The following is a 27,911-nucleotide window of genomic DNA, read 5'->3' as shown; positions in this document are numbered from 1 at the left end:
CATAATAGCCTCGGCACTGGGTGTGTATTCAGTTTGTCCATATATGACATAAGTTTATTAGTTGCAGTTGATAAAACATTATCAGCTGCAATTAATAAAATAACAAGAACAAAATTATTTTGAAATGGTGATTAATTAAAATTAATAGTATTTCTAAACGTTTAGAACGAAAAAAAAATTAGTTTAAATTAATTTTTTTTTCGTTTACGGAATATCGAGCACCCGTGACACAGTGGTTAGAGTTTTTTCTTCAGAACATGAAGTTTAAAGATCGATGCCTTATACATCGGTAAAAAGTAAATAAATAAATAAACAAAATGCGTTTGCTCGATGCTCTGTGACAATTCCCATTAAGGTTATCTTCTTGATCAAAATCTTACTAGTGGGTTTAAAAACGATAGGCAAAAAACGGGTCAACTTGTGGGTAGGGTCGCTAAGGCCTTTAATAGTGTGACCTAATTTCTTAAATACTTTAAACTATCAAAACTTAAATTACTTGCTAAACTAAACTACTATGACGAAAATATACTTAAAAGTATTGTCAACTAACAATGATGTTTATCAATAAAATTACTCTTGTTGATATTTTCTACTGCCTATCATGGGCAATAGAAAATAACAACAAAAGTTGGTTACTTGGGCCCCATGTAACATGCGCTATGATGTTCCATTAGCTTTACTTTTATAATGTTATATTTGCAGCGTGTTGTTGTGAATATAACGTTATATTTGCAGCGTGTTGTTGTGAATATAACTGTATGATTAGTAACATAATTATTTTTGATTTTATAGCCTTATATTGATACATTTTTATTTTCTCTGTAGTATGTGCAAAGTTTCATTGTTATGCGTCAAATTATAAACAACTAGGAAACAACAGTTATGAGTCGTGGTGAGTTTGGAACACCAGTAGTAAAATATGGGTCAACAAGTGCATCTTTTCACAGATCACGAGGATCTCCTTTAAATGGTATATTTAGTTATATAATTTTAGTCGTATTTTTTGTTACTTACAATTGTATAAAATAACTCTTCCAGGTGTTTGCCACTCATTGGCATCTTGTTGAAGACACCTAAAAGTTAAACATTTTAAATATAATATTGACAATTATTTGTACTAAGTATAGTATTAATTAGAATACCTTATAAATTTTTTTAGTTTTTAAATTTATTCAGAAAATTTAAAGTTATCAGAGTTTTTTTTAGTAAAAAAAGAACAAGTTTATTGATCAAAATTGATTTGAGTTATTTAAACCATTTTATATACCAAAATAAGCTTTTATAAAATAAAGTCTGGCGATTAAATGTTTACCCCACCCTCCTAATATATTTTTTTAAAATATTTATTGGTAAAGAACAAAATGCTAACAAGTATGTTTTTAAAAGCATAAAGGTTAAGCCTTAAGATCATCTTTTTGGTGTCAATTAGTGTTTTTTGCTCACAAATAGTAATTTAGAAGGTAAAACATCCAAAATGGTGTAAAAAAAAGGAAAGTAACCAAATTTACAGCAAAGTGGTTATGGTTAAGGTTAAAGTTTGTAAAAAATAGTATTCTAAATTGTTATCTTATATTCTGTAATTAAAAAGAAAAATATTCTAAGTCCAGGAAGACTAAAATATATAGTTGTGTCATCAACTTATATATAGCATAGTAGTTGTATCACAGTCACGTTAAATTTTTGTTAGAGCGATCATTAATCACAATAAAACAATACAGGATCAAGGATGGATTTCTGAGGCATTCTTATGATAGAAAAATGCATTATAAGAAGAGAGCCAATGTTCAATTAAAAATAGTTAGAATATTTAAAAATGGTTTCACACTAAGAGTTTTGTAAAGTTGCTTGTTGTAACTTTTTTCCATTGTATATTGCACATTTTTCAAGGTACAATATTGTTTTCATGTAAGTATAGACTTACATGAACAATAGATATTGTTACTATGCCAAAACTGTTATCAAATGAATTATATATACAATTTTATAATATTTTAAATGTTAGAAAACATTATGTTGTAATTAATCGTTGTAAAAATTATTTAAAAAGTTTTTAACAAATAATTACCCAGTTGTAAAATAATATTTAACTAGCATTTCCGACCCATAAAATGCGGGTCTTGGTAAGTCTATTCTACACAGACCATTTCTATATATATTTCTATACTTATACCTTACTTCATTATTTTTTAGCTGTAAAAAAACTATACATATTGTCTACTTTTTAAAGTTATGAATAAAAAATAATTTGTAACAAAACTTTATAAAATTTTAAATGCTTCAGTAATTGTTGTCCAAACTGCTATTTAATGATAGAAGAAAAAATTGTCAAACCTCTGTTTTGAACTAAAAACTAAAGTTTAATAGTTTATAACTTCTTATTGTAAAATTATAAGCTTCTATAAAAAAAAGCAGGTGCAGATTTAAAAATTTTTTCGTTATTAAGTTTCTAATAAGTTTTTATCAAATTTTTTTCCAGACTATCTGCAGCTTATTAAGTACCTCACCCCCTTATTTAATTTTAAATAAAATAAAATTTAGAATGTTAAATCTTTTTTGCTATAAAAAAAAAAGTTGTCTCTTTAATATGTGTTAAGCGTGTACACTTAACTAATTACCTAAGCACATTATTAACTTAAGTATCTCTATCTTGACCGAAACACAATGATGTTTATTGCAATTTTTAGGCTTTTTAAAAACTCTCTACCTATTGTTTGTTATAGTATATTATATCTTTATATATCAACAATAGAACTTTAAAAATGTTGTAATTTGTATTTTAGAAATTTTAATTTTTAAAAATTGTAAAAGATTTTATAATTAAAGAATTAATATGCAAGTGCCAAGATTCCAAGAACTCTGGTATTTGTCCTCCGACAAATACCAGAGTTGATTGGAAAGCTTTTCAGATGCAACCTTTGCTATCACTGAGTGAATGCTTGAGTAGTTGATGAGTGATTGTAGTAGTTGTATATTATTGTAAGGTGCTGTTGATGCACAAGGCGCTGTCATCCATGCTTTTAGGTACAGACAGACTGCAAAGACACACACTTGATATTTTTCTTCTCTTTGTGTCAGAACGAATTGTGAGTAAAACATCCATGCTTTTAATGAGTAGATAACCTTTGACATCCAGTGCGCATGGTGCATTGGGCCAGGTGTCATTAAATGCACTCCTAAGCATGGGATTTTTCTTAGGAAGATCAGCACCAATTTTATAAACTCTCTGTTCTCATCTCGTGGCAATTGCCCTTCCAGCTGCTTGTTGGCAAACTTTATGATGTCAGATTTTATGTCATACAACAAACATGTATTTTTACCATCAGGCATGCTAGTATTGTATATTTCCTGGTCAATGAACACCCATCGAGTTTAATAGTGCTTGAAAAGTAGAACTTCAGGACCTGAAGTTGATCCCATACAAGCCTGAAAAACTGCACCAACTACAAACTTCAGAACATGGTGACGACATGCCAAATAAAGCAACTCCTTGCCAAACATTTGTTTTAGCAGAATGCATATCCCTATGCTTCTGCCAGTATTAGAACTTGTTGCATCAAAGCACATGGCATTGACCCTAGAACCAATATCCCAGGTTTTCAGAGCTTCAAATATGGCAGAGGCTTAAGCTTGGCTAGTTACAGAAGTCAGTTTGGCGACAGTGAGCAACTGAGTCACTTGTTTTCCTGATACTATAGGAGGATGGTCTGGCTTCTCCTTTCTGGTTAAGGCGCCACATTTCAAAGACTTTTTTCAATTTTGCTTGACAATTTTGGTTATCTTGTATAGGTATTCTCACCTTTAGTCAAAATGTTTGAACCTCTCTTACTGTAATTGCAGAAGATAGTGGGTATAGTGGTGTCTCTCGCCTTTTGTCAAAATGTTTGAACCTCTCTCACTGTAATTGCAGAAGATAGTGGGTATAGTGGTGTGCCTTAGAGATGTGTGTACCTTAGAGGCACGTTAAATGTACTGCCATCTTGAGTGATGAATTCAAACCGAAATTTTAGTTGCATGTATTGGCTCATTAGAGGCTCTTTTCTTAATTAACTTTATTTCTTTTGTAAGTTTTTAATACTTTTAAGTATAAATTAGTTTAAATTTATAATCATACATAAATTCAACATAAACATAAATTAATATATAGTTTATATAAATCTAACTAGTTAGATTCATATTATCTTGAATGAGGCTGATTTACATCAGCCTCATTTGAGATAATGTCCAATTATCCTATAAGCAAACATATCAAATTTCTACCATGTTGACTACTTAATCTGTTATAACAATAATACCTCCAAGGTACAACATACATACCTCCAAGGTAAACCACCGGTGGTGTACCTTGGCTATAGTGTAAGCAATTTTTTGAAATTAAAAAAAAGGGATGAAAAAATGTCTAGTTGTTAAAGAAAAAATCCTAACTAATATCATCAAGTTAAAGAAAATATATTGTTCATATTGTAAGTATTTTTTTTATATTTGTAAAAGTTTGAAAATAACTCTGAGGTACACCACTCTCCCATATCTCCCATATATATATATATATATATATATATATATATATATATATATATATATATATATATATATATATATATATATATATATATATATATATATATATATCTGTTTGTATGTTTTTAATAAATTTTTAATCTTGTTTTTTAGAAAAGTTTAATAAACTAAAAGATGACATCTCTAGCAAAATATTTCAAATTAAGAAAAATGGTAAGTCTTTCAAAATTAATGTAACTTTTTAAAATTATATATTATAGAATTCAATTAATGTTGTAGATTTTGTAAACACAGAAATAAGTGTTTATTTTAAATGTTTATTTTTTTAAAAAGTAACAGTTTTGATATTTAAATAACTCTTAGTTAAAAACATAATTTAATAGTATATTAAAAATTGATAATATATTTTACTTTCTAAAGTGTCGTCTCTTGAGTCCATCTCAAAGAAAATAGAAGAATCTAATGATGAAGCTGTTGAGCAAAAAATGTGAGATACTCCATGATGATAGAAAAGTTGACTATCAAGAGGTTTTCTCTGTTATAAAGTTTTAGAGAATTAAAAATAATTAGCTTAGTATTACATGAGCGCATGAGTTGAAGTTAGATTGCATGTTTCAGATATTTATATCTATTTCAAATTTTTTTATATACACCATTATTTATCATTAATACTTGGTATTTAAGTGTATTCAGAAGTTTTTAGAGGAGGGTGCTAGAGACAAGAATTTTTAGCATTTTTTAAAATAATAAATATGATAACAGTGCAATGTTTCTAATTATGATTGTTTATTTTGACAACCTTTTGACTGGAATTGTTTCATATTTCAATTTTGATTACGAAACACTGTTTTTTATGACAACATTATGGGCGAGAGATTTTTGACTACACTTTTCATTATTTGCTTTTGGATTATTTTGTTATCTCACTATATATATATATATATATATAAATCAGATTTTTTTTTTCAATTTGTTTTTTTCTTAATTTTTAAGACATATCATATCAAAAGAAACAAATCAACTTGCAAATGATATAAGGGATTTATTTAAAGATATATCAGAGCTTTTTCAACAAAATCAGCAAGTTGAACAGATTGTAAGTGTTTTATCAGAGTTTTTTTAATAAAACATTATCAAAAGTATTTTTTTATGTTTTATTGTTGTTTAAATTTTTTTTACTTTTAGAATTTATTATCAATCGATCAGAACAAACTTAAAAATGAGTTTGAAAGCTCTTTGACTCGTTATCAGAAAATACAAAATGTAAGAACTTAATTTCACAAACTTTAACATAATTTTTCTGTAAAAATTTTTTTGTTAAAAAGTCAAATAAAATAGGGTGTTATTTTAAGGGATAAATTTCTGTAAGAAAAATCTCAACAAAGTTAAACTACTAAATACATACAAGTCTGTGTATTGATTAATCAATGGTATATTTGTATATAAGATGATTTTTTGTTAATTTAGGTCATAGCAAGTAAAATGAAAGCTAATATACAAAAAGAAAAGATACCTGAGGCACCACATGATGAGGTAGTAAAGCATTTTCTCCTATTATCTCAATGTGTGTATACACACACACATGCGCATACACAAACACTCTCTTTTTCACACACACACACACACACACACACACACACACACACACACACACACACACACACACACACACACACACATACACATATAGTAAGTGACCTGGGTCCTGGCCCTTGCCCTAGCCCTGGCCCCAGCTAAAAATGGGACTTTTTACAAACTCAGCTTATAAAAATTTAAATTAAATTATAAGATTTAGCAGGGGTTAATAGTCAGGGCTAGGAAAAATTTTATTACTTTATTTATTATAAGTTTATGCATTTAAAATTCATTAAATACTGGCTTATATATATAGTTTTTAAACAAACTCACTTCTGACAAGATTGCAAGCAACCATAAGGTATGAGTTACTAAAAAACACAGGATAGGGTTAAAGAGAAAGTAAAAGCTTAACTAAATAGTTAAAAAGCTGTAGGATGTATGATCAGGAAAACATGAAGATGGGTGAGAGTTTTGAGGTTTTGATGTGCCAGAAAATAAACTAGATAAAATAAATTTTTATAGCATGGAGGAACAGATACAGTAAAATCATGCAACTTTGCTAAATGACAAGCTAAGTGAGAATTATCATTGGTTGATCGATCTAGAGATGGTAGCTCGTTCGAGCAGCAACCATGTTAGTAATTGTAGAAAAAAGAAAAAGATGCAACTTTATTATGATGGGAGAGTGGATCAAGCACGACAGATAAAGAAGGTCCAACTACATTTACAATGTGCTCTGAGAGTAAGAGGTTTGTTATTTGTCAATATAGGAATTTCAACAATATTGCAATAGCTGTTTGCAGTAAGTAACTGAGTTAAAATCCACAAACCACTGCATGTCCTAAGTTGTTACAGAAAAGAGATCAGATTAAAGGTTGCCTGTTTGTTTTAAAAAATCATCAAGGGAATACTTATTGTCAAAACAAAAGTATAAGCTGTAAAATAATAAGATGCAAAATACTAAGGAAGATTCTTATTTAGATAAGAAGCAAAGATAAAACCTTGCAGTACTCCTAAAGTTACTGAAAATAAAGAAAAATGTAGGCCTTCAAGACTTTAATACTGATGTTAGAAAGAAATGATTTAATAATTTTAAAACTTTTATATAAAGAAACAAATACTAGAGAGAAGACTAATTGCGGGATAGTTGGAGACTTCAGAGTGTTTTTAGGAGATTTTAAATATTGGAACCACTAGCAAGGATTAAAGAATGTTCTGAAGAACACTTTTGTAAGACTATAGTGGAAATTTTGTCTGAACCAAAATCTGTAGAAAATTAAAATTGAGAATTGACTTAAGCAACGGAAGACAGAATGATTTGGATGTCTAAAAATAGGTAAACCTGTGTAACTGGAATGGCAAAGATGAAAGAGTATGGCCATTAGATTCATGAGTCAAGTTAGAAGAAACATTCTTTGCAAATAGCACTGTCTTATTCTAGGAAGAGAAGACCCATGAATAAGAGATGTAATGTTGGACTAACATTAGTTAAGGCTCTTTTGAAGATTTTCCAAAAATCTCAGAACCTAAAATCTTAGATAAAATAATAAAATCTGATATAAGATTCAGTAAACTGAGAATAACGTAGCTTAGCATCAGACAGGACTTTTTTACATTGACTTCTTGCAATAATAAAAAGACATTGGTTCTCAAGAGAGATATTCTTGTAAAAAAGATGAAAAAAGTTATTACAATTTAATATAGCAACTGCACAAGAAGGTGATAAATGTTTCTAGTAACTCCCAACTTAATAGTGATTGCTTGCAGCCTTGATGGGAATAAATCAAAATTTAAAAAAATATAAATGAAATTTATATGGTGTAGTATTTGCTGAAAGAGAAGATGATGATCAGATGGATGTGTGGTATGACTCTAACAATACAAGAAAAGAAGCATTAATCTTAGACAGAGATTAGAAAAAATATATCAAACGTTGTATCAAACAACGTTTTTCAGAAAAGATTAAAGTGGTTTGGTATCAGCATGTATGATGCAGCAGCATCAGGAGAAAATGGCACAGGTATAAGTAACAAATCTTGGAGAGAGTGCATTACATATGGTATGAATGAGCTTTAATTAAGGAATAAAAATGCTCTCGATTTTTTATATTAGAAAAACAGCATAAAAGGGGAGGGCTAAAGCTTGATGATGATGATGATGATGATGATGATGATGATGATGATGATGATGATGATGATGATGATGATGATGATGATGATGATGTTGAGCATGGTGATATATAAATATATATGTGCCTATATATATAAAATATAACATGAATTTCAAATAAAGAAATATATATTTAGGATGTATAAATGTTTATGTAGCCCCGGTCACAAATAAAGCCCCAGCTATTTTTATCAAACCCGATCCCGGTTGAATTTCAACCCCAGCCACATACTACACACACACAGGCGCATGCACATATGTATACAGCCCTCAGAATCAAGAAAAAACAAGGCTGGCAAAAAATTGCAGGCCTAAAATTATTAATTCATTTAGAATTAATAAAAGTGTTTATTTTTTCTTTTTCTTTTAGTTTTGTTTACAATTTACATAAAACCTTTGCTTTTCTGTTTTTATTTCAATTGTTTCATTAAGGATTTGAATAAAATGTTGTTTTTTTTTTTAATTTTATCATTTTATTTATATTATATTATATTTGAAACAGCAAATAAAATCAAGTTTTAAAATTATAGGTGGCAAAAAATTGTAGACCTTTGACAAAATCAGGTCGGCAATTAGGTTTGCAGTTAGGTCAGCATTATCGAATGCTGACCCTAATCCCGAGAGCTGTATATATTTATACTCTAAGGGTTCAGGTATATGTTGAGCAGTCGTGGCACAGTGGTAGCGCACTTGCCTAAGACAAAGGATCTGTGGTTCCAACTCCACCTCTGGGCATGTTTTGTAACACCAGTAAGGAAGGAGGCGTTAACTTCATATTAAATGCTCTGTGATTAGACCGTAAGGACTTCTTGGGGCACCTAAAATAAAAAATTAAAAAAAAAAACCTAAAGAATTTAAATTTTTTATGAGTTTCTAATTCTTAAGACTTTTTTCAAAAAACTAAAAGAATGGTGAAAAATCTGTTACTGTTTTTGCCGTAGTACGACTCTTACATATGCAATTACTGCTTGCCCATACACTAACTTATTAATTAATCTACATTTGTTTTGAATATGAGATTTTATGTAAAACTAAACCTTCAGTTTACACTGATATAATATAAATTATATACAAATATTAATATGTTATTATTACAAAAAAAAGAAGATTTATAAATAAAAGTGGTAAAAGCTTATATTCTTTTAGAAGTTTTTTTTATTTTTTATTTTCCAAAGGGCATTGCAAGGGTATTGCAAAATATGTTGCATGGGTATTACAAAATTAGTTAGTTGGGCTGTTAATACTAGATAAAATTTATTGTGGGTAGTGATAATATTTTTGATGTAGGAAAACAACTGTAGCTTAGTTTTATGTTTTTGTTGAATATTACATAAAACTTATTTGATTTCGGAAAATGTTTTTAAACCAAGCTTGCAACATTTATACTTACGTTAAGTGTAAATAAAGGGGTAAACTATGTATGTACTAAATAAATTTACTGAAACCTCTGCAGCTTCTTATTTAATATAAAGTTTGTAGTAAAACGATAACTTTGATTCAAGAAAAAATGTTATCACCTAAGTCACTTGTATATTTGAAAACATTTCTACATGAGTTTCACATAAAAAATTTGTTAAAATCTATACAAAAAATTTATTTTACATCAGACTTGTAAAATTTTAGTTATTGACAAGAATGCAGAAGCTGGCAAAAAAACATATTTTGATTAATGTATTTGAAATGATCAACCTGATTTACTTTACACAACTATTAACATGATTTTTACCTAAAATATTTTAGCTAAAAGAAAGCGTACATCGCATAATAAAGAATGGCTATCTATTGCATTTTCTTTGTCTTATTCAACTAATAATCAACAAATATAATATTTAATTTGTTGAGTGATTGCATATATTTTTTAGAATATTTCTATGGGTGGAATATATAAATTTTTAAATACTTTATGCTAAAAAATGCAATAAGTAATAGTTATTGTTCATTGTGATTCTGTTATAGACATTTTGACTTTAACATAGCTAACATTACATTAAGATATTTACAAAAGGCTTTAGGTTTTTTTTTTACATAAACAAGCTGTGGGTAAAGCGGTATTATAACTTTTTTATTATTTAAATTACTTTAATGAAATTTCTCTGGTGAACATAATGCTGGACTTCATGTTTAGCCTTAAAAAAAAATTCTCAAACAAAAGTGATATTTTTCCCAAACACAAGTGTTTTTTTATTTGTCATCTTTGAAATCATGTACACACAAACTGGTATTGATGTGCATTATTGTTGAGGCAAAGATTCAAGTTACTATTTTTCAATAAGTACATATCTTCTTTTATAGTACATATTTTTTTAAGTATCCATTTTTTTGAAGGTTTTTTTGACTATATGATCTATACCTTGGTTGTAAAATAGGCTAAACAGTCTATAATTTGGTCCATAAAATAGACTAAGTGGTCTATTATTTCCAATGCAACTAGTTTATCTTGCCTCAATTTGAACTGTAAAATGCATTTTTTTTTTGCAATGTTTGCAAATAGGCCTGTAAATCGAGCCAAGCTTGCCAGGGCTCGGCTTGGCTTGTTTACATATTAAGAGTGTTTGAGCTTGGCTCGTTAAGGATTAGTTTTGTTTGGGCTCGGTTCCTTTTACATGTTGCTCGAGCTCGACTGGTTTAAAACTCGAAATAATTATTGTAACCTGTTAGTTTAAAGCTCGTTTAGTAAACAAAAATTGTTCGTTAAAGGCTCGTCTGTAAATAATGCAAGTCCAAATCAACAAACAACATAAACAATCCTGCAGTCTATTAAACATGCAAATAAACAACATAATGAAATAAGATCCCACAAATCTAATAGTTCAAAATAAAAGTTAAAACTAATAGTTCAATGTTCAAACTTAATGTTCAAAGTTCAAACATAATGTAAGCTCTCACAAACATAAAATTCCTATTAAACACTGCACTCTAATAGTTCAAATTACATTTTCACAAATATAAGTCTTGCTCTCATTGCATTGGATATATATATATATATATATATATATATATATATATATATATATATATATATATATATATATATATATATATATATATATATTCGAGCTTTAATTGAGCCTATATGAACCAGCCTATGATGTTCAAGCTCGGCTCGTTTAATAAACGAGCCCAATTTTTTGTTCAAGCCCGGCTTGTTTACCATTTGAGCCAAACATGAACGAGCTCTTGTCGAGCCGATCACCGAGCTGTTCACGAACACGAGCCAGGATTTACAGCCCTATTTGCAAAGCCTATGATTTTTTTAATTTTTTTTTTTGCAATGCTGCATGATCGCTCAATTTTAGGGGAAAGAAGTATTTTTCAATAATTATTACTAAAAAAAATGGTATTTAATTTTATTAATAAGTTATTTGTAATTTGGTATTTAATTTTATTAATAAGTTATTTGTATTGTGCATTTAATTTTATTCATAAACTTGTTGTTTAAAATATATTTATATTTCGCTATTTTTTTCATTTTTACTATTTGACATAAAGCAATTTAATTATGATAAAACTTCTTATAAATACAGTGTATTTTAGTAAAGAAGTTTAAATTCTTAAAAATTAGTTTTTTATACAACAACCTTTTACCCTATTAAGGTATAGAGGCCACAATAATTCAAAAGTATTTTTTTTTAATGTTGTTACCGCTCTTAAAACAGGAACCTTCACATAGAAGGTAGCAAAGAAACAAGTTTATTACTATCAGGAACTTTTCTGTGTTACTATTTACTACTACCACAGAGTTAGTTCAGTTAGAACATTTTGTTCTATAATTACAAAGTAATCGCCACCGACCCATCACTACAATAAATAACAATTTATTAATAATTAGTTGTTAACTATTTACTGTAAACTTGCTGTGCTGTTTTCTGTGGTTACATTATCTGGTTCCAAATGTTTTTGATTGTAGAAAAATGAAATCATGTTGGTATCATATGAAAGCGATCAAGAAAAACCTTGTGTGTTATCATATAACACTGAAAATCTAATCGATCAAACAGAAAGGTAAATTTTCTAAAATTTGTTTTTAAATTAGAACATTTAAATTAATTAAAGATTGTAATGAAATTTAAGAAGAATTTAGTTTGTTTATTTTAATTTAATGTAATTATTCTTATTTTATTTTATTTTTTTTTCTAGCTTTGTTTTGTTTATTTTTCATTAATTTTTTCTTTTTTTATTTACTGTTTATTATTATATATACTTATTATTATTATTATCATTATTATTATTATTATTATTATTATTATTATTATTATTATTATTATTATATATATCTGTATAGTTTGGTAACTTAGTTACTCTAGTTTTGCTCATTAACTTATAATACGTTTATACTTATATTAAGTATAAACTTAATAATTTATTATTATATATTTTCACTTATCAACTATAATATTTTACTTATAATCATTCATAATTTTTGATTATTTTAATATTTATTTTATTTTATACTTATAACTTATAATTTAACTAATTATAACCTATTTTTAATATATATTTACATTATTCTTCCCTAACTTTATTAATAGTATTTTTGTTCATTATTTATTTTAATTGTTAAATAGATATTATTTTTATTTTATTAATTGAATTATATTTATATTATTAATAAATACTATTATTATTTTTAAAATTTTCGGTTATATTGCTGTTCATATTACTGTTTGTTTCCTTATTTTACTTCATTCAATCATTTCATTTTATAAACTGCACTACTTAAATATCTACTCACTGCAAAAATTGTTTCAAGAAAGTTAATACAAACCATCACTACCTTCAATGTAAACATTGCCTAAACCTTTTTCATAAAAAATGCTGTTGTCTGAATGATGTGGAGTTTAGGATAATGAAAAACTCTAAAACATCTTGGTTCTGTATTTCATGTAGAAAATATATTTTTCCATTTAGTTCTTTATCTGATAAGGAGCTGCGTCTGCAAACAATAAATGAAAAAGTGATTCATATTAATGAACTCTCAAACAACATATCATCTTTTCCAAACACCATAGAGTCTAATCTTTATAATGAACTTAATGACTTCATTTCCCATCAACTTAATAACGACAATGACAATAATGTAAACCTCGAAGAAAACCCTATTATTAATTGTAAACAAATGGACATAAAATGTTTCAACTCTGCCAACATCGACAAAAATAATTTTTCTCTTTTTCGTTTAAATATTGCTTCTCTTAATAAAAATTTTGACGAATTAAACTCACTTTTATCTCTTATTAACCATGAATTCAGTATTATTGGCATAACTGAAACTAAACTAAAAAATAACACCTACCAACTATCTCATTAAACCTAACCGGTAATATTTATGAGCACACCTCAAAAAAATCTTATTTTGGAGGAGCTTTACATTATATATCTAATACATTAATTTACAAACCTCGGAAAAAAATCAAACATCATTATTGGCTGTATTTATCGCCATCCTAATATGGATATTTCAGAATTTATTAACTCATATTTAATTCCACTTTTTGAAAAGCTATCTATGGAAAAAAAAACTACTTTTTTAATGGGCAATTTTAATGTTGATCTTTTATTAGCAAACTCAGACAATTCTGTCTCTGAATTTTTAGACACCATTGCTTCAAATAACTTTCTTCCCTTTATTTCATTGCCAACAAGAATAATGAATCACTCCAAAACTCTTATTGATAGCATATTTTCTAATGCAACTTCTTCAAATATTTTTTCCGGTAATTTTACTTCTACGGTATCAGATCATTTACCCAATTTTTAATACAAATAAAAAATTTACCAAATTTTTTAAAACAAAGAATCCGAATAACAAACTAGAAATCTAAAAAAATATTATAAAATGTATAGAAACTTGTTACTCTCACCCGTCGTAGTAAAAAAAACCATTACTCTAAGTTCCTCTCTGATAGTGCCAAAAATTTAAAATCTACATGGTATGGTATTAGGAATCTTTTAAACATTAGTTCAAGAGTTAACTCATATCCTTCCTGCTTATCTAACAACTCCATGATATATGACCCCATTAAAATTTCGGAATCTTTCAATTCATTCTTTGTTTCAGCTCCAGAAGAATTACAGAAAAAGAACACTTATCTAATACTGACTTTAATAAATATCTTAAAAATCCTAATCTTAAATCAATATTCATAAAACCTACAGACAAATACGAAGTATTATCTATTATTCATTCTCTTAATGACAGCAAGGCTTCGGGACCTAACAGCATTCCAATACCTATTTTTATCTTGCAAATGATATCTCTCCTGTACTTTTTGAACTATTTAATCTGTCATTCATCACTGGTGTATTCCCTGATACCTTAAAAACTGCTTCTGTTATCCCAATTCATAAAAAAGACTCAAAACTTGAATGTAATAACTATAGACCAATTTCATTATTATCAAATGTCAGCAAACTTTTAGAAAAACTTGTGTATACTCGTATTTACAACTTTTTGAATAACTCTGCTTGTTTTCATATTCGACAGTTTGGGTTTCGCTCAAATCACTCCACTTCTCATGCTCTTATTAGCATTACTGAAATGATTTGTGGTGCAATTGACAGTGGTTCCTTTCCTTGTTGTGTATTCATAGATCTTCAAAAAGCTTTTGATACTGTTGATCACAACATTTTAATAAAAAAGTTAAACTGCTACGGATTACGTGGTATTGTTAATCATTAGTTTTCTTCATATATTAGGGATCGCACTCAGTTTGTTTCAATTATTGGATTTGAATCCACACACAAAGTTATTAAATATGGCGTTCCACAAGGTTCCATTCTTGGACCATTATTGTTTTTATTATATATAAATGATTTATCTTGTTCATTAAAAAATTCTAAAGTACATCATTATGCTGATGATACCAATCTTATATATCAACAAATCACTTACGACTCTTTGTAAAAAAGTTAATCAAAATCTTCATTGCTTATGTAACTGGTTAAATAATAATCGTATTTCATTGAATGTCAATAAAACTGAATACATTATTTTTCATTCCTCTCAAAAAACTATTGATAATATTAAAATTAAAACTAATGGAAAAAAACTTTTTCCGTCAAAATATATAAAGTATCTTGGAGTATATCTTGATGAAAACCTTAGTATAATCAACTGTATTATCTTAAAAAGAAAACTTACATGAGCTAACATTATGCTTTCTTTAATTTATTACTATGTTCCTATACGAACTCTTTGAATGATTTATTCTTCTTTATTCTCTTCTCACCTTTGCTATTGTTGTATTGTTTGGGGTCAAAAAAGTAACTTTTTACTTAATGGCATTGCTAGTTTACATCTATTAGAATAATGATGTTTTCACTAATGAGATCTGATATCCAAAAAAAAATTTTTAAACTAAAAATCCTAAAACTCCATGATTTTAAAACAAATGAAATTCACAATCATTACACCAGGAATACAGAAAATAGTAAGCTATACTCTTCTTTTTTCAACACAATTAAATATGGTAAGTTTTCCATAAAACAACAATGTATTTCCCAATGGAACCAGTGTATTTCTGCATTAATAAAAAAGTTTTTAAAAAATATCCCCTTGTTATAGGTTATTTACTGCTCAACAGAATTCAATTTAAAAATATAATGTTGGATTGTATTTCTTTATAATTTCTCTCTGTACTTTTTTATATCAATCCACTTGTTCATTAAAGAAACTATATATCAAAGGCAACTAAGTTGCCTTTGATATATAATTTCTTTAATGAACAAGTGGTTTGATTTTTGCTTTATTTATTATATATCTATATTATATTTTTTTATTATTGTGTTATTATTGCTACATTTTATGTTATTATTACATTTAAATATTATCTATAATATATACATACAATTTATATTGTATTGTAATTTTTCTTCATATTATTGGTACTTAATTATTATTATTATTATTTTGTACTATTACTATAATTATTACAAATATCATTTTTTTTTTTTTCTCTCATATTTGTATTTTTTATGTTTTTTAGGTGTCACTCCATTGACTAGTTTGTAACTATATGAGTGACACCGAACCAAATTCTATTAATTTACGATGAGCGTTTGTAAATTTTTATTGATATGGTTAAATAAATAAAAAAAAAAAAAAAATTCATTTGTGCTTTGTTGATATAAATAAGTGTAGTCTAAGAATCACCTGTTTATTGTGAATGTACATTTGAAACCTTGCTATTATCTTTCCACATAAATTACTTCACATTGACTTGTTTGAAAAACCTAATTTTCCATAACAAGTTCATATATTTTATCTGCATATATTTCATTTTAATAAGAAAGGTATTGTGAAAAATAATGTAAAAAATAGTCACAATGTGAATCACAAATGTGTAGTTTTCTGCAAAATCACCTATGTTTTTAATCTATATGCTTGCAAATCAAAAATCTTATAGACATATGTACTTTCTTAAAACATTTTAAAAAAGATCATTGAATACAGAATGTTCGAAAACTAAATGGAACAAATATAAACCAAAAAATTTGTTGAAAACAATATTTCCAAAGAACTTTATTAAAAATGCACACAAAAAAAAAAAAATTTTTTTTGAGAAAAGTGGGGCATCTCCCCAGTGCCCCACCCCTCTGGTTTTAAGAAGAAAATTTTTTAAGAAAGTACATGTCTATAAGATTTTTAATTTGCAAGTATATGGATTAAAAACATTCATCCATCAAAGCTAATGATTTTAACAGAATTTTACATTGTAAAATTTAGTTAAAATCATTAGCTTTGATTGATGAATGTTTTTTAGCCGAAAATAATCTTAACACGCGTTCATCAGGACTACACAAATGCTAAAAATTTTCAGAGCTCCAGTTAGTCTGGAAAGTAGTGAAAAATCTATCACAAGATTCCACTACAGAAAAGTGGGCACTTACCCCAGTTCCCCCTAATGCCGTGGGGCCCTAAAAATATTTAACATGCACATTAATTGGCACTACAAAAATGCCTAAATTTTCAGAGCCCCAGCTAGTTTGGAAGGTAGTGAAAAATCAATTGCAGTATGCCGCTACAAAAAAGTTGAGACCGTGCCCCTTTATCCATATATGGAAATCCATATACTTGCAGATCAAAATCTTTATATTTTTTGAAAGATCAATGAATATAGAATGAGGTGTAATAATTTTTTTTTTGATATCATCAAGGCCACATGGGTTTCTTGAGCATCAAAATCAGGTGTACAAAAAATTGCCTAAATTTATTTAATTTGATAAAACAGTTACTTAATAATAAATTTTTATCTTTCTGATCATTTCATTGAATTCGTCACACCTAAAATAACCTGGGACAAGTTTTTAAGTAAAAAGATTAAATATTTTTAAAGTTATGTAACTTGAAACCTCTAAATAAACATTACAATTCTGAAGGGACAAGAGGGGCCTGGTCAACATCTGGTTAAAGTAAAATTAATTTTTTGAATTAAAAAAGAACTTAAAAAACTAATAAAATTGAAAACGAACCTTATATTTTGCAACTGTTTGCCAGGATGGAAAGTTACATTTCTCGTGAAAGAATACAAAAATGTTTGCAAGATAGTCAAAATATTTGCAAGATAGTCAAAATGTTTGCAAGATAGTCAAAATGTTTGCAAGATAGTCAAAATGTTTGCAAGATATTCAAAATGTTTGCAAGATAGTCAAAATGTTTGCAAGATAGTCAAAATTTTTGCAAGATAGTCAAAATGTTTGCAAGATAGTCAAAATGTTTGCAAGATAGTCAAAATGTTTGCAAGATATCAAAAATGTTTGCAAGATATTCAAAATGTTTGCAAGATAGTCAAAATGTTTGCAAGATAGTCAAAATGTTTGCAAGATAGTCAAAATGTTTGCAAGATAGTCAAAATTTTTGCAAGATAGTCAAAATGTTTGCAAGATAGTCAAAATGTTTGCAAGATAGTCAAAATGTTTGCAAGATATTCAAAATGTTTGCAAGATATTCAAAATGTTTGCAAGATATTCAAAATGTTTGCAAGATAGTCAAAATGTTTGCAAGATAGTCAAAATGTTTGCAAGATAGTCAAAATGTTTGCAAGATAGTCAAAATTTTTGCAAGATAGTCAAAATGTTTGCAAGATAGTCAAAATGTTTGCAAGATAGTCAAAATGTTTGCAAGATATTCAAAATGTTTGCAAGATATTCAAAATGTTTGCAAGATAGTCAAAATGTTTGCAAGATAGTCAAAATGTTTGCAAGATAGTCAAAATGTTTGCAAGATATTCAAAATGTTTGCAAGATAGTCAAAATGGAATCAAGAAAAGCTAGACAAAAATATGAACAAAAAGAATTGCCAATAAATGGCTGTTAAAGTTTAATTTTGAGAAATCTTTAGTTATGCACTTTGAAAAAAAAAAACTGTAGGTTTATTTTATGCAAAATATACCCTAAAGTACCACTGTCACTGAAAAAGATCTTAGTTTAGTATTAAGCTCTGACTTAAAATGGAAAAACCAAATAACTCCATGTGCAAGTAAAGCGAATAAAGTTTTGGGTATGTTAAAGAATACATTTCTAGGTTTTTGTAAATTACTAAAAATTAAATTAAAAATTTTTGTTTGACTGTTGAATTTGCTGTATCTGTGTGGTCTCCATATATCTTATAAAGGATATTATTATTTTAGAAAAAGTTCAGCATCGCGCTACTAGATTGATATCGCTACAAAAAAAGGCTATGTTATGAGAAAAGATTAGGTAAGTTGGGCCTCACTACTGCAATTTAATTCAAATTGCAATTTAATTCAAAGGTATAAGATATTCAATGGAATTGAAAAAGTAATTTTAACCAAGGAAGTTTTGCCAAGAAGTTATCAGTCAGAAAGAGGTCATCAAATGAAATATAGTTAAGAGTTTTTAATTAAAATATTTTGAATTAAAATGAAAGAAAAGAAAATATAAAGAGTTTACAATATGAAAATAATCTCAACAAAGAACTTCAAACTTGAAAATGTTCAACTAAATATGATTTTTAGAGAGTTCAAAGTAATTTTTAAGGGAGCTCTATGTTTTTTGTTTTTTTTTGTAAAATCCAAAAGTCTATATAATAAATTCACACACAGACACATATTTCTGAACTATACTTATATATAATGGTTATTTCAATTTAAATTCTTACTATAATACAGGTACTTATTCAGGCAAAAATGGAAAAGAAAAATAAAGAAGAAATTTTAAGAATAAAAAAGCCTCCACAAAATTTATTGTGTATATGTATATAATTATGATTGAATACATATTTTTTGTGCAAAATATTCAGTAATAAAAGTTTCTTAAAATAGTATTTCAAGGTTTTTATTAAATAAAATGTTTATCTTATAAAAATTATTTGAATTATCTTTATAGGACTCAATTAGTTATGCATGATTTAGAAGAGCTTAAAGAAAAAGAGAGTCGTTTAAACCAGATTGAGGTGAATTGTGCATTTGCAGCTTTTTACATATACAAACTTAAACCTGAGAAATTACAATGTGAGTTAGATATTGTGGTTTTTCATTGCAAAAAGAAGTTTTTTTAAATTCAGAGTATTGAGAAATCTACAGAATATTTGGAAATGTTATGGCGAAAAATAAATTTGATTTTCTAATTTATTTTAAATAAAATTTAAATAGATGATATTTTTGATTTAATTTTTAAGATTAAAAAAGATGATTTACTTTTGCATAAAAAGAAAAATTTTAACATTTATACAGCATGTATATTTACTTTATATTTATAGTATTTATACAGCATGTATATTTACTTTATATTTATAGTATTTATACAGCATGTATATTTACTTTATATTTATAGTATAAGTATTAACTACTTTTTACATTTTTTTAATAACTGCGTTTTTGTTTTTTCTAATTACTCTATATTTTAATTTGAAATTTTTAAATATTTCACATTTAATTATTCTGTCAATCACTGGTCAACTTCTAAGCTAATAGAAATTAACCAGTCATTTGAACCTCTTTTTTTTATCCTATTGTTGTTCATTTTTGAGACTTTCAGTAAGATTATCATTTTATACATTCCATTCCTTTTTGTTTTATAACTTGATTGATATTTTGCTTAATCTTTTTTTTGTTTGTTTGTTTTATTCATCTTTTAAATATTTTTTTTTTTTTTATGTATATCTGTTGAATAACTTTATTTTTAAGGAGGATATTCTTAATGTTAATGAGATTTTTCGTGACTTGGCATTGCTGGTGCATGAACAAGGAAGTACTATAGGTATGTATATACGCATATATATATATATATATATATATATATATATATATATATATATATATATATATATATATATATATATATATAAAATTTAAGCGACATCTTTAATAGTATGTGTAATAGTATTATAAGCATTAAAATGTCATATACGGTATCATACTATTTATTTATTTTTTAAGTAATATTTCGGCTCATATAGTGAGAGTCATTATCAAACTAATAAAACTGTTAAAAAAAATCGTTTAAAAATTATAATAAAGTAACCAAATGATGTCATTGCAATGTCAGATATTCAACATTTTTTAATTTTACAAAAAATGGTTTCCAATGGTGAGTCATCACCAAATTGCCAACTCGTGACAATGGCAATTTGGTGATGACTCACCATTGGAAACCATTTTTAAAAAAATGTTGAATATCTGACGTTGCAATGACATCATTTGGTTACGTTTATTATAACAATTAACCGGCTTTTTTTAACGGTTTTATTTTTTTTATAATGGCACTCACTAGCTTTGCAAAAATTTTATTTAAAAAAGAAATAAATAGTATGAAACCGGATATGATGTTTTAATGCTTATAATATATATATATATATATATATATATATATATAATATATATATATATATATATATATATATATATATATATATATATATATATATATATATGTATATATATATATATGTATATATATATATGTATATATATATATATATGTATATATATATAGGGTGTCAAAGTGAGTATTAATAGGGGTGTTGATATAGATGTAGATACGGACATTAAAAAGCTAAATAAAAATTTAAATAGTTGTGTTTGTAACAAAATCAATGTTATGTTATGTATGTTACGCGGTAGAAGAAAATTGTTTTATTTAAATATATAAATGCCCTGAACCTTTATTTTTTGTGTTAGGTCAGCAGTTAATAATAATAAATCCGAACAACTATTAGTTAATTGCAATTTATTCTTTATTGCTAAAAATTCTCCAACTAATATAACAGATACTATTTTACATGTAATTTAATGTTCATTATATTTAATTTTCTACACAATTCTTCTTAATATCTCTTCTACTATATCTTCTTCTCAAACAAACATTCTTCTACTATATCTTCTTCTCAAACAAATTTTCAGAGTTCAAAACATTGAAGCTTCGCGCTTCAATGTTTTGAACCCCGAACAAATGACGAAACTATTTCATCTTCTCTATTTGTATCATATCAGATTGATCAGATGCGTTTCAGTTCAATTGCTCTTAATCGAATTCGACTGTTAGACGCTTCGCGCTTCAATGTTTTGCTTAATTATCGATTGTTATTTTACGCTTGATCGGTTGTTACCTTCATAATATGTATTAACAAAAATTGTGCAATCATTTTATCAATTTAGAATTACCAACTCAAATTTTTTCTGAAATTGAACCTTGAGCAGCTAATACAATAAGAAGTTTTCCTCTAAAATTCTGCTTTTTTTGATAAAAAAAACTTTTTCTTTTTTGATATTCTTTTAGTAAAGGTGGTACATAAGTTCTATTATGATTGGCTCCAAGTAAAGAAGGTTTATAGGAATTAAAGAAATTTCCAATTTTGCTCTGCGACCATGTTTTAGTGTTAATTTCTATGTTTTTTATGGTGACAAGCCATGATATACTTTATGAAATAAAAAAAGCACAATATAAATTTTTGTAATTTAATCTTTATATAACAATTTATACAAGGTTTTAAAAAACTAATAATATATAAAGTTGCATATTTTAAAAACAATCTTTCTAGTAAAATTGAAAGTAATATGAAAAGTCATGGCTACTTGCCCACTGTGTGTGTGTATATACAATGGATAATATGTATCTTAAGTCACAATTTTCTTTTATATTGTGTGTGCTTTAAATCTTAAAACCTGAGCTTTAATTTTTCAGAAAAAGAAAAATGAAGAATAAATAAAAAATTTATATATTGGTGCTACAACCTAAACCCTTAGTCAATGAAGTGGCATTCTTTCCATGTTTTACCTATTTAGGCAGTTGATTCATGTACTTAAGCTTGAGCAGCTACCTATTATAGTATGATATATATATATATATATATATATATATATATATATATATATATATATATATATATATATATATATATATATATATATATATATATATATATGTGTGTGTGTGTGTGTGTGTGTATGTGTGTATATATTATTCTTTGTCTTTTTCTAGAAAAAAACCTGTCTAGATTAGTCTGCTTTTGATTTGAAGTTTGAAAAATATTGATGGTGTTAACCTAAATCCGCAAAAATGTGTACATATATGTATGTGCGCGCATGTGTGTGCATATGTGTGTATGTTATTTCATAGTGCAAAAATTTTGTTATAAGAATCTCATTGTAGAAAAACAAAAAACATTAAAGTGTATTAAAATAAAAAGGTATATACACAAAGGTATGTGGATTCTTTTAAATGACAGCTGTTTGTGTTTCCTTTTTTTCTAACTGCTTATGTTGCTTTTGTTTTCATATTCTTGATTATGGCAATTAAAATTTTTTGGTGGTTGATGCCAGCTGTTTTTTAAGTTGTTTTTTTATTGGTAATACATTATATGTTTTTAAATAAAATCACAGGTTAACTATGTTATATCTGTTTCTTATTTGCTCTGATCAGTTACTTTTTGAAGACTTATCAATTCTAAAAATACCCAGAAAATTTATCAAGTCTTATGAAATATCTTTTCCAATCAATGACAAATTAATATAAACATTACATTTATATTTTAACTAAAGTTAACTTATTTTACAATATAGTCTAATAAGATCGCTCCATAAAAACTAAATAACAAAGAATACAACAGAAAGGCTTCTTACACACAAAAAATAGCTTATACACAAAAAATAGCAACAAAATCTTATTTAAATTGAAACTTGCAACAATCAAATTAAAGTGTGGTTCAGCGAGTCCATAAAAGACATGCAATAAAACTAAAATAATAAAAAACTACAGTATAAAATAATAAAATAAAGTATAAAATAATAATAATAAAAAATTTCAGTATAATATAAAATACAGTATAAAATAATAATAATAAAAAATTACAGTATAAAAGTTTTTTTCAATTATACTGAAGAAACTTTCATTCTAACAGGTAATGAGACGGTCCAGTTTAAAGATTTTTTAAATATACAAAAAAAACTTGACAATAGTCAAATCTCAATCAAAATTTTTGAGTTTAGTATAAAACTTGAATCATGTTGCCGAAAGCAGTATTAAAGTATTACAGAGATTAAAAATGCAACAACATAAATAAATCAATTATTAAAAAAAAAATAGGGAAGTTGTTGCTATAATGTAACACGGCAAATGCAAAACAAACAAGCTAATGTTACAAGATAAAAATAAAAGTGATGAATTTTAATGATATGGGTAGTCCCTACTAATGCTATAAAAAGTTTAGAGAAAGTATAAATCTTGTTTGGTCTTCTCTTGTCATCTGGATATAGTTTTTTTTGTAAGGCATTTACAGTTTCCACATTTTCTTCAACAGAAATTTCATCTCAAAATAATGGTAGTGCTGCTAGATCTTCACTTAAATACCATAACTGAAGTTTAATTTTAACTTTGGCTACATTTGTAACTTTGCTGTCAACTTGACAATATTTTTTGATTAGTTTAAAAAGGAGATCAATTTTAAGCCCCAGGAATGCAAGTAATTGTTGTACCATCATCTATTCCCAAAATGAGAAATGCTAGTTCTTCCAAGTTCTTTTTAATCACCACAAGATTGAATGCCCTTAAAGTATTCCTTTAATTTTTTCACCACATAGGGTTTTTGAGATACAAACCACTCTTTTTCAAACTTTGTAAGCACCCAGTTTTGCTTTTATCACTTTCAAGTGGTTTAAACTGTGATGTCCCACTGGATCTTTTTTCTTCAAGCTTGCTTTTTCTATATTTAGCATCTGTTTGCTTATATATTAAGTAGTTGGATGTCATTTTTCAGGCACCTTGCTGATCTATAAGGAACTTTTTATCTTCATTTATCATGATGCAACAATCCCATTCACCATGGGCAATGTTTTATTCATATAGTAGACATTATATAGTATTAAAGTTTCGAATTTTTGTAAATACTTAAGTTTTAAAGTAATTATGTTGAAATTAAATAACTTTAAAACTTCAATCTTTTCTAAATTCTATTAACACTTTTAAATTAAAAAAGAGAGATACTAGTTATTTTGTAGTTTTGTCAAGTTTTCCTTTAATTTATTTTCTCATTGGTTAAGATTTATTTATCTATTTTTTTAATTTATAAATTGTTTTTGTTTTTTTATTTACATTAGTTTTTGTTTTTTTATTTACATTACATATGCATATTCAAAATTGTATTAAAAAGAGAAAAAAATTTCTCTAGTAGTTTAGTTCTAGCTTATCATATAAATGAGAACATGTGTTTCGATCATTCTATGGTTTAAAAAGAAAAGCTGCAACCTCCCTCTTTAAATACTTTCCTAATCAAAGCTGGTTTAAGTGTCCACCCCTTCAAACTATCAAATTCCTCATATTTCTCTATGTATGCATTTTTTAATTATCTCCCTCTTTAAGAATTTGATTTCCCTCTACAATTAGGTAGTCCTAATATTGAAATAAGGTCTTTTCAACAGATTTTATTAGTTGTCTATATATAATGATGTTTAAAACTAAATATGGAAACCTCAAAATATGTATTACAATAATGTAAAAATGCTTTTTAAAAATGTGATTTTAAGTATTGTTGTTTTTTACATATTTTTTATTTATCATATATTTTTTAAAATTTTATTTGCAGATTCTATTGAGAATAATATTGAACATGCTGTCATTCAAGTAGAGCAAGCAAACACTAAGCTTATTAGAGCTACAAAATACCAGGTACAAATCTGCAGATTATAATTGTTTGAATTTATGTAAAGACTTGTTAAAGTATTTTTTTACTAAATTAAACTAAGTTCATACTTTCAATTGATTGTTGATTGTAAGAATGTGAGATGCAATTTGTTATAAATTTATTTAACTTTTTTTTTTTTAAATGATTGATCACTTTCCAAATTTTTAAAAAAACAATTTTATTGCAACATTTTATTGCAACAATATTCCAACATTTTTCAAAACAACAATTTTACCATTAGCATTTTATATGGGTATAACAATGCTTGATTGCATAATTTAAAAAAAAACAAATAAAATTATAAATGTGTGCTTAAATAGCATGTTTGAAGTCATACTGAAAAAGACTACTGCCGGGGACTTCAATACATACATCCACTATCTTATAGCCTACTATCACAAAATAGTGCCACAAAATTGACAGAGGGTTTGGAGTGGGGCAATCTTTTCTTCCATTATTCTTAAATTTTTCTGAAAAAGCTGCATGTTATAAAGATAAGCAAAATGAGTAAGCAATTGCTCATCTATATATGCTAGTGTGTGTATATATATATATATATATATATATATATATATATATATATATATATATATATATATATATATATATATATATATATATATATATATAAATGAATAAAAACGCTTATATATATAAATATCTTCTACACTCTGTTTCACCTTCAACAGGTTTATCAGGAAGAATGTTTAAATATCAAAAAATTCAAGTTATAAAGAAAATATTTCACAGGAAAATGTAATTGCAAACAAAAAACAGATTGCCTTATTAATGTCAAATGCTATCAAAAAATACTATTTACAAATGCATTGTTTCCTCACAAAAAACCCCCTGATAAACAGAGTATTGGCTTAACTAAAAGCAAATGGAAAAAATGTTACGTCAACTACAAACAATCTTTTGAATATAAAAAAAGTACTCAAAAGAGACTTTGCTGTCAAAATATATTTCGCAATTAAAAGAAAAAAATATCAATTTTAAATTGAACTGGTCTGTTCTAAAAATTGTACCTGCCTATGATATTATTTTCAAAAAATATGCTATGTTTGCATTAAAAATTTGAAATTATTACCCATATGGATCAAGAAAATTTACTTAACAAAAAATTTGAATTAATTTCTAAATGCAGGTATGAAAGTAAATACTTTTAAAAAAATTATAAAAACAAATGACCAAACTAAAGTTATCCTAATTCTATAGAATTCTTTTTCACAACTAATGTTTTGAAAAATAATATAACTTCCTGGTTGCAACATAATTACAGCTTTTATAAAATTAATTATAGCAGTTCCCAAATTCATGTGAAATATTTTTCTATATTTGAATTTTTTGATATTTAGACATTCTTCCTGATGAACCTGCTAAAGGTGAAACAGACTGTTGAAGATATTTAGATTAGTGTTTTTACTAATTTATTAATCTTCTATTCTTTAATAACATTGAGCACTCTCTTTTTAGAATACTTTAACTTATATATATATATATATATATTTATATATATGTATATATATATATATATATATATTTATATATATATATTTATATATATATATATATATATATATATATATATATATATATATATATATATTTTATAGAAAAATACAAAATTTGATTGTTACTATAATTTTTAATTTATTATTTAAATTATGTTTACTAGTTTTCTTTGAATTTAAATATATATATGTATATATATATTTATATATATATATATATATGTATATTTATATATATATATACATATATATATATATATATATATATATATATATATATATATATACATACATATATATATATATACATATATATATACATATATATATATACGTATATATATATACATATATATATATATACATACATATATATATATATATATATATATATATATATATATATATATATATATATATATATATATATATATATATATATATATATATATATATATATTATAAAAAAATACAAAATTTGATTGTTATTATAATTTGTAATTTATTATTTAAATTATGTTTACTAGTTTTCTTTGAATTTAAATTTAGTTTTTAGTAAATTTAAATTCAAATATTGAATTTGAATTTAATGGCTTTTTTAATATAAGTATGTTTTCGAAAACTATCTATAAGTTAATTTTTTTCCAGAGAAGTGCAAGAAAAAAAAAGTGCTTGTGTGCTTTAGTATTAATCATACTTGGAATTGTTATTGGATTGATCATATATTACTCAGTGAAGTGATGCGAATTGAAGTTATGCAAAGTGAAGTGAAGAGTTTTAAAGTTTTTTCTTAAAATCTTTTATAACTGAACTAAAAAAATTGAATAAAAATTTAAAACTATAATAATCTTCTTTTAAATTTGAATTTGGAAAATTTTTTAATTATTATATGATATGAAGTGTTTTTTTAAAATTTTTTGCCAGAGTACCATGCTTGTAAATTTAGATATGCTTTAACAGAGAATCTTTTTCAGAAGAATCTTTTTCAGAAAACTTCT

General features: G+C 26.0%; 1 protein-coding gene across 1 annotated transcript; it reads left to right on the top strand.

The window, feature by feature from the left end:
* Window positions 1-207: 207 nt before the first annotated feature.
* On the top strand, window positions 208-27,805 carry LOC101240832 (syntaxin-12). The gene is made up of 12 exons (XM_065813994.1): window positions 208-289; window positions 826-970; window positions 4,669-4,728; window positions 4,936-5,002; window positions 5,509-5,611; window positions 5,701-5,778; window positions 5,983-6,048; window positions 12,170-12,264; window positions 19,609-19,675; window positions 20,409-20,481; window positions 25,301-25,383; window positions 27,562-27,805. The coding sequence occupies exons 2-12, from the start codon at window positions 883-885 to the stop codon at window positions 27,652-27,654; spliced, it is 873 nt and encodes a 290-aa protein (XP_065670066.1). The 5' UTR covers window positions 208-289; window positions 826-882; the 3' UTR covers window positions 27,655-27,805.
* Window positions 27,806-27,911: the final 106 nt, after the last annotated feature.

This window comes from Hydra vulgaris, chromosome 12, assembly GCF_038396675.1.
Source record: "Hydra vulgaris chromosome 12, alternate assembly HydraT2T_AEP".
Classification (NCBI taxonomy): Eukaryota; Metazoa; Cnidaria; class Hydrozoa; order Anthoathecata; family Hydridae; genus Hydra; species Hydra vulgaris.
The sequence above is the reverse complement of the archived record's forward strand: the minus strand, read 5'-3'. Positions and strand labels throughout refer to the sequence as shown.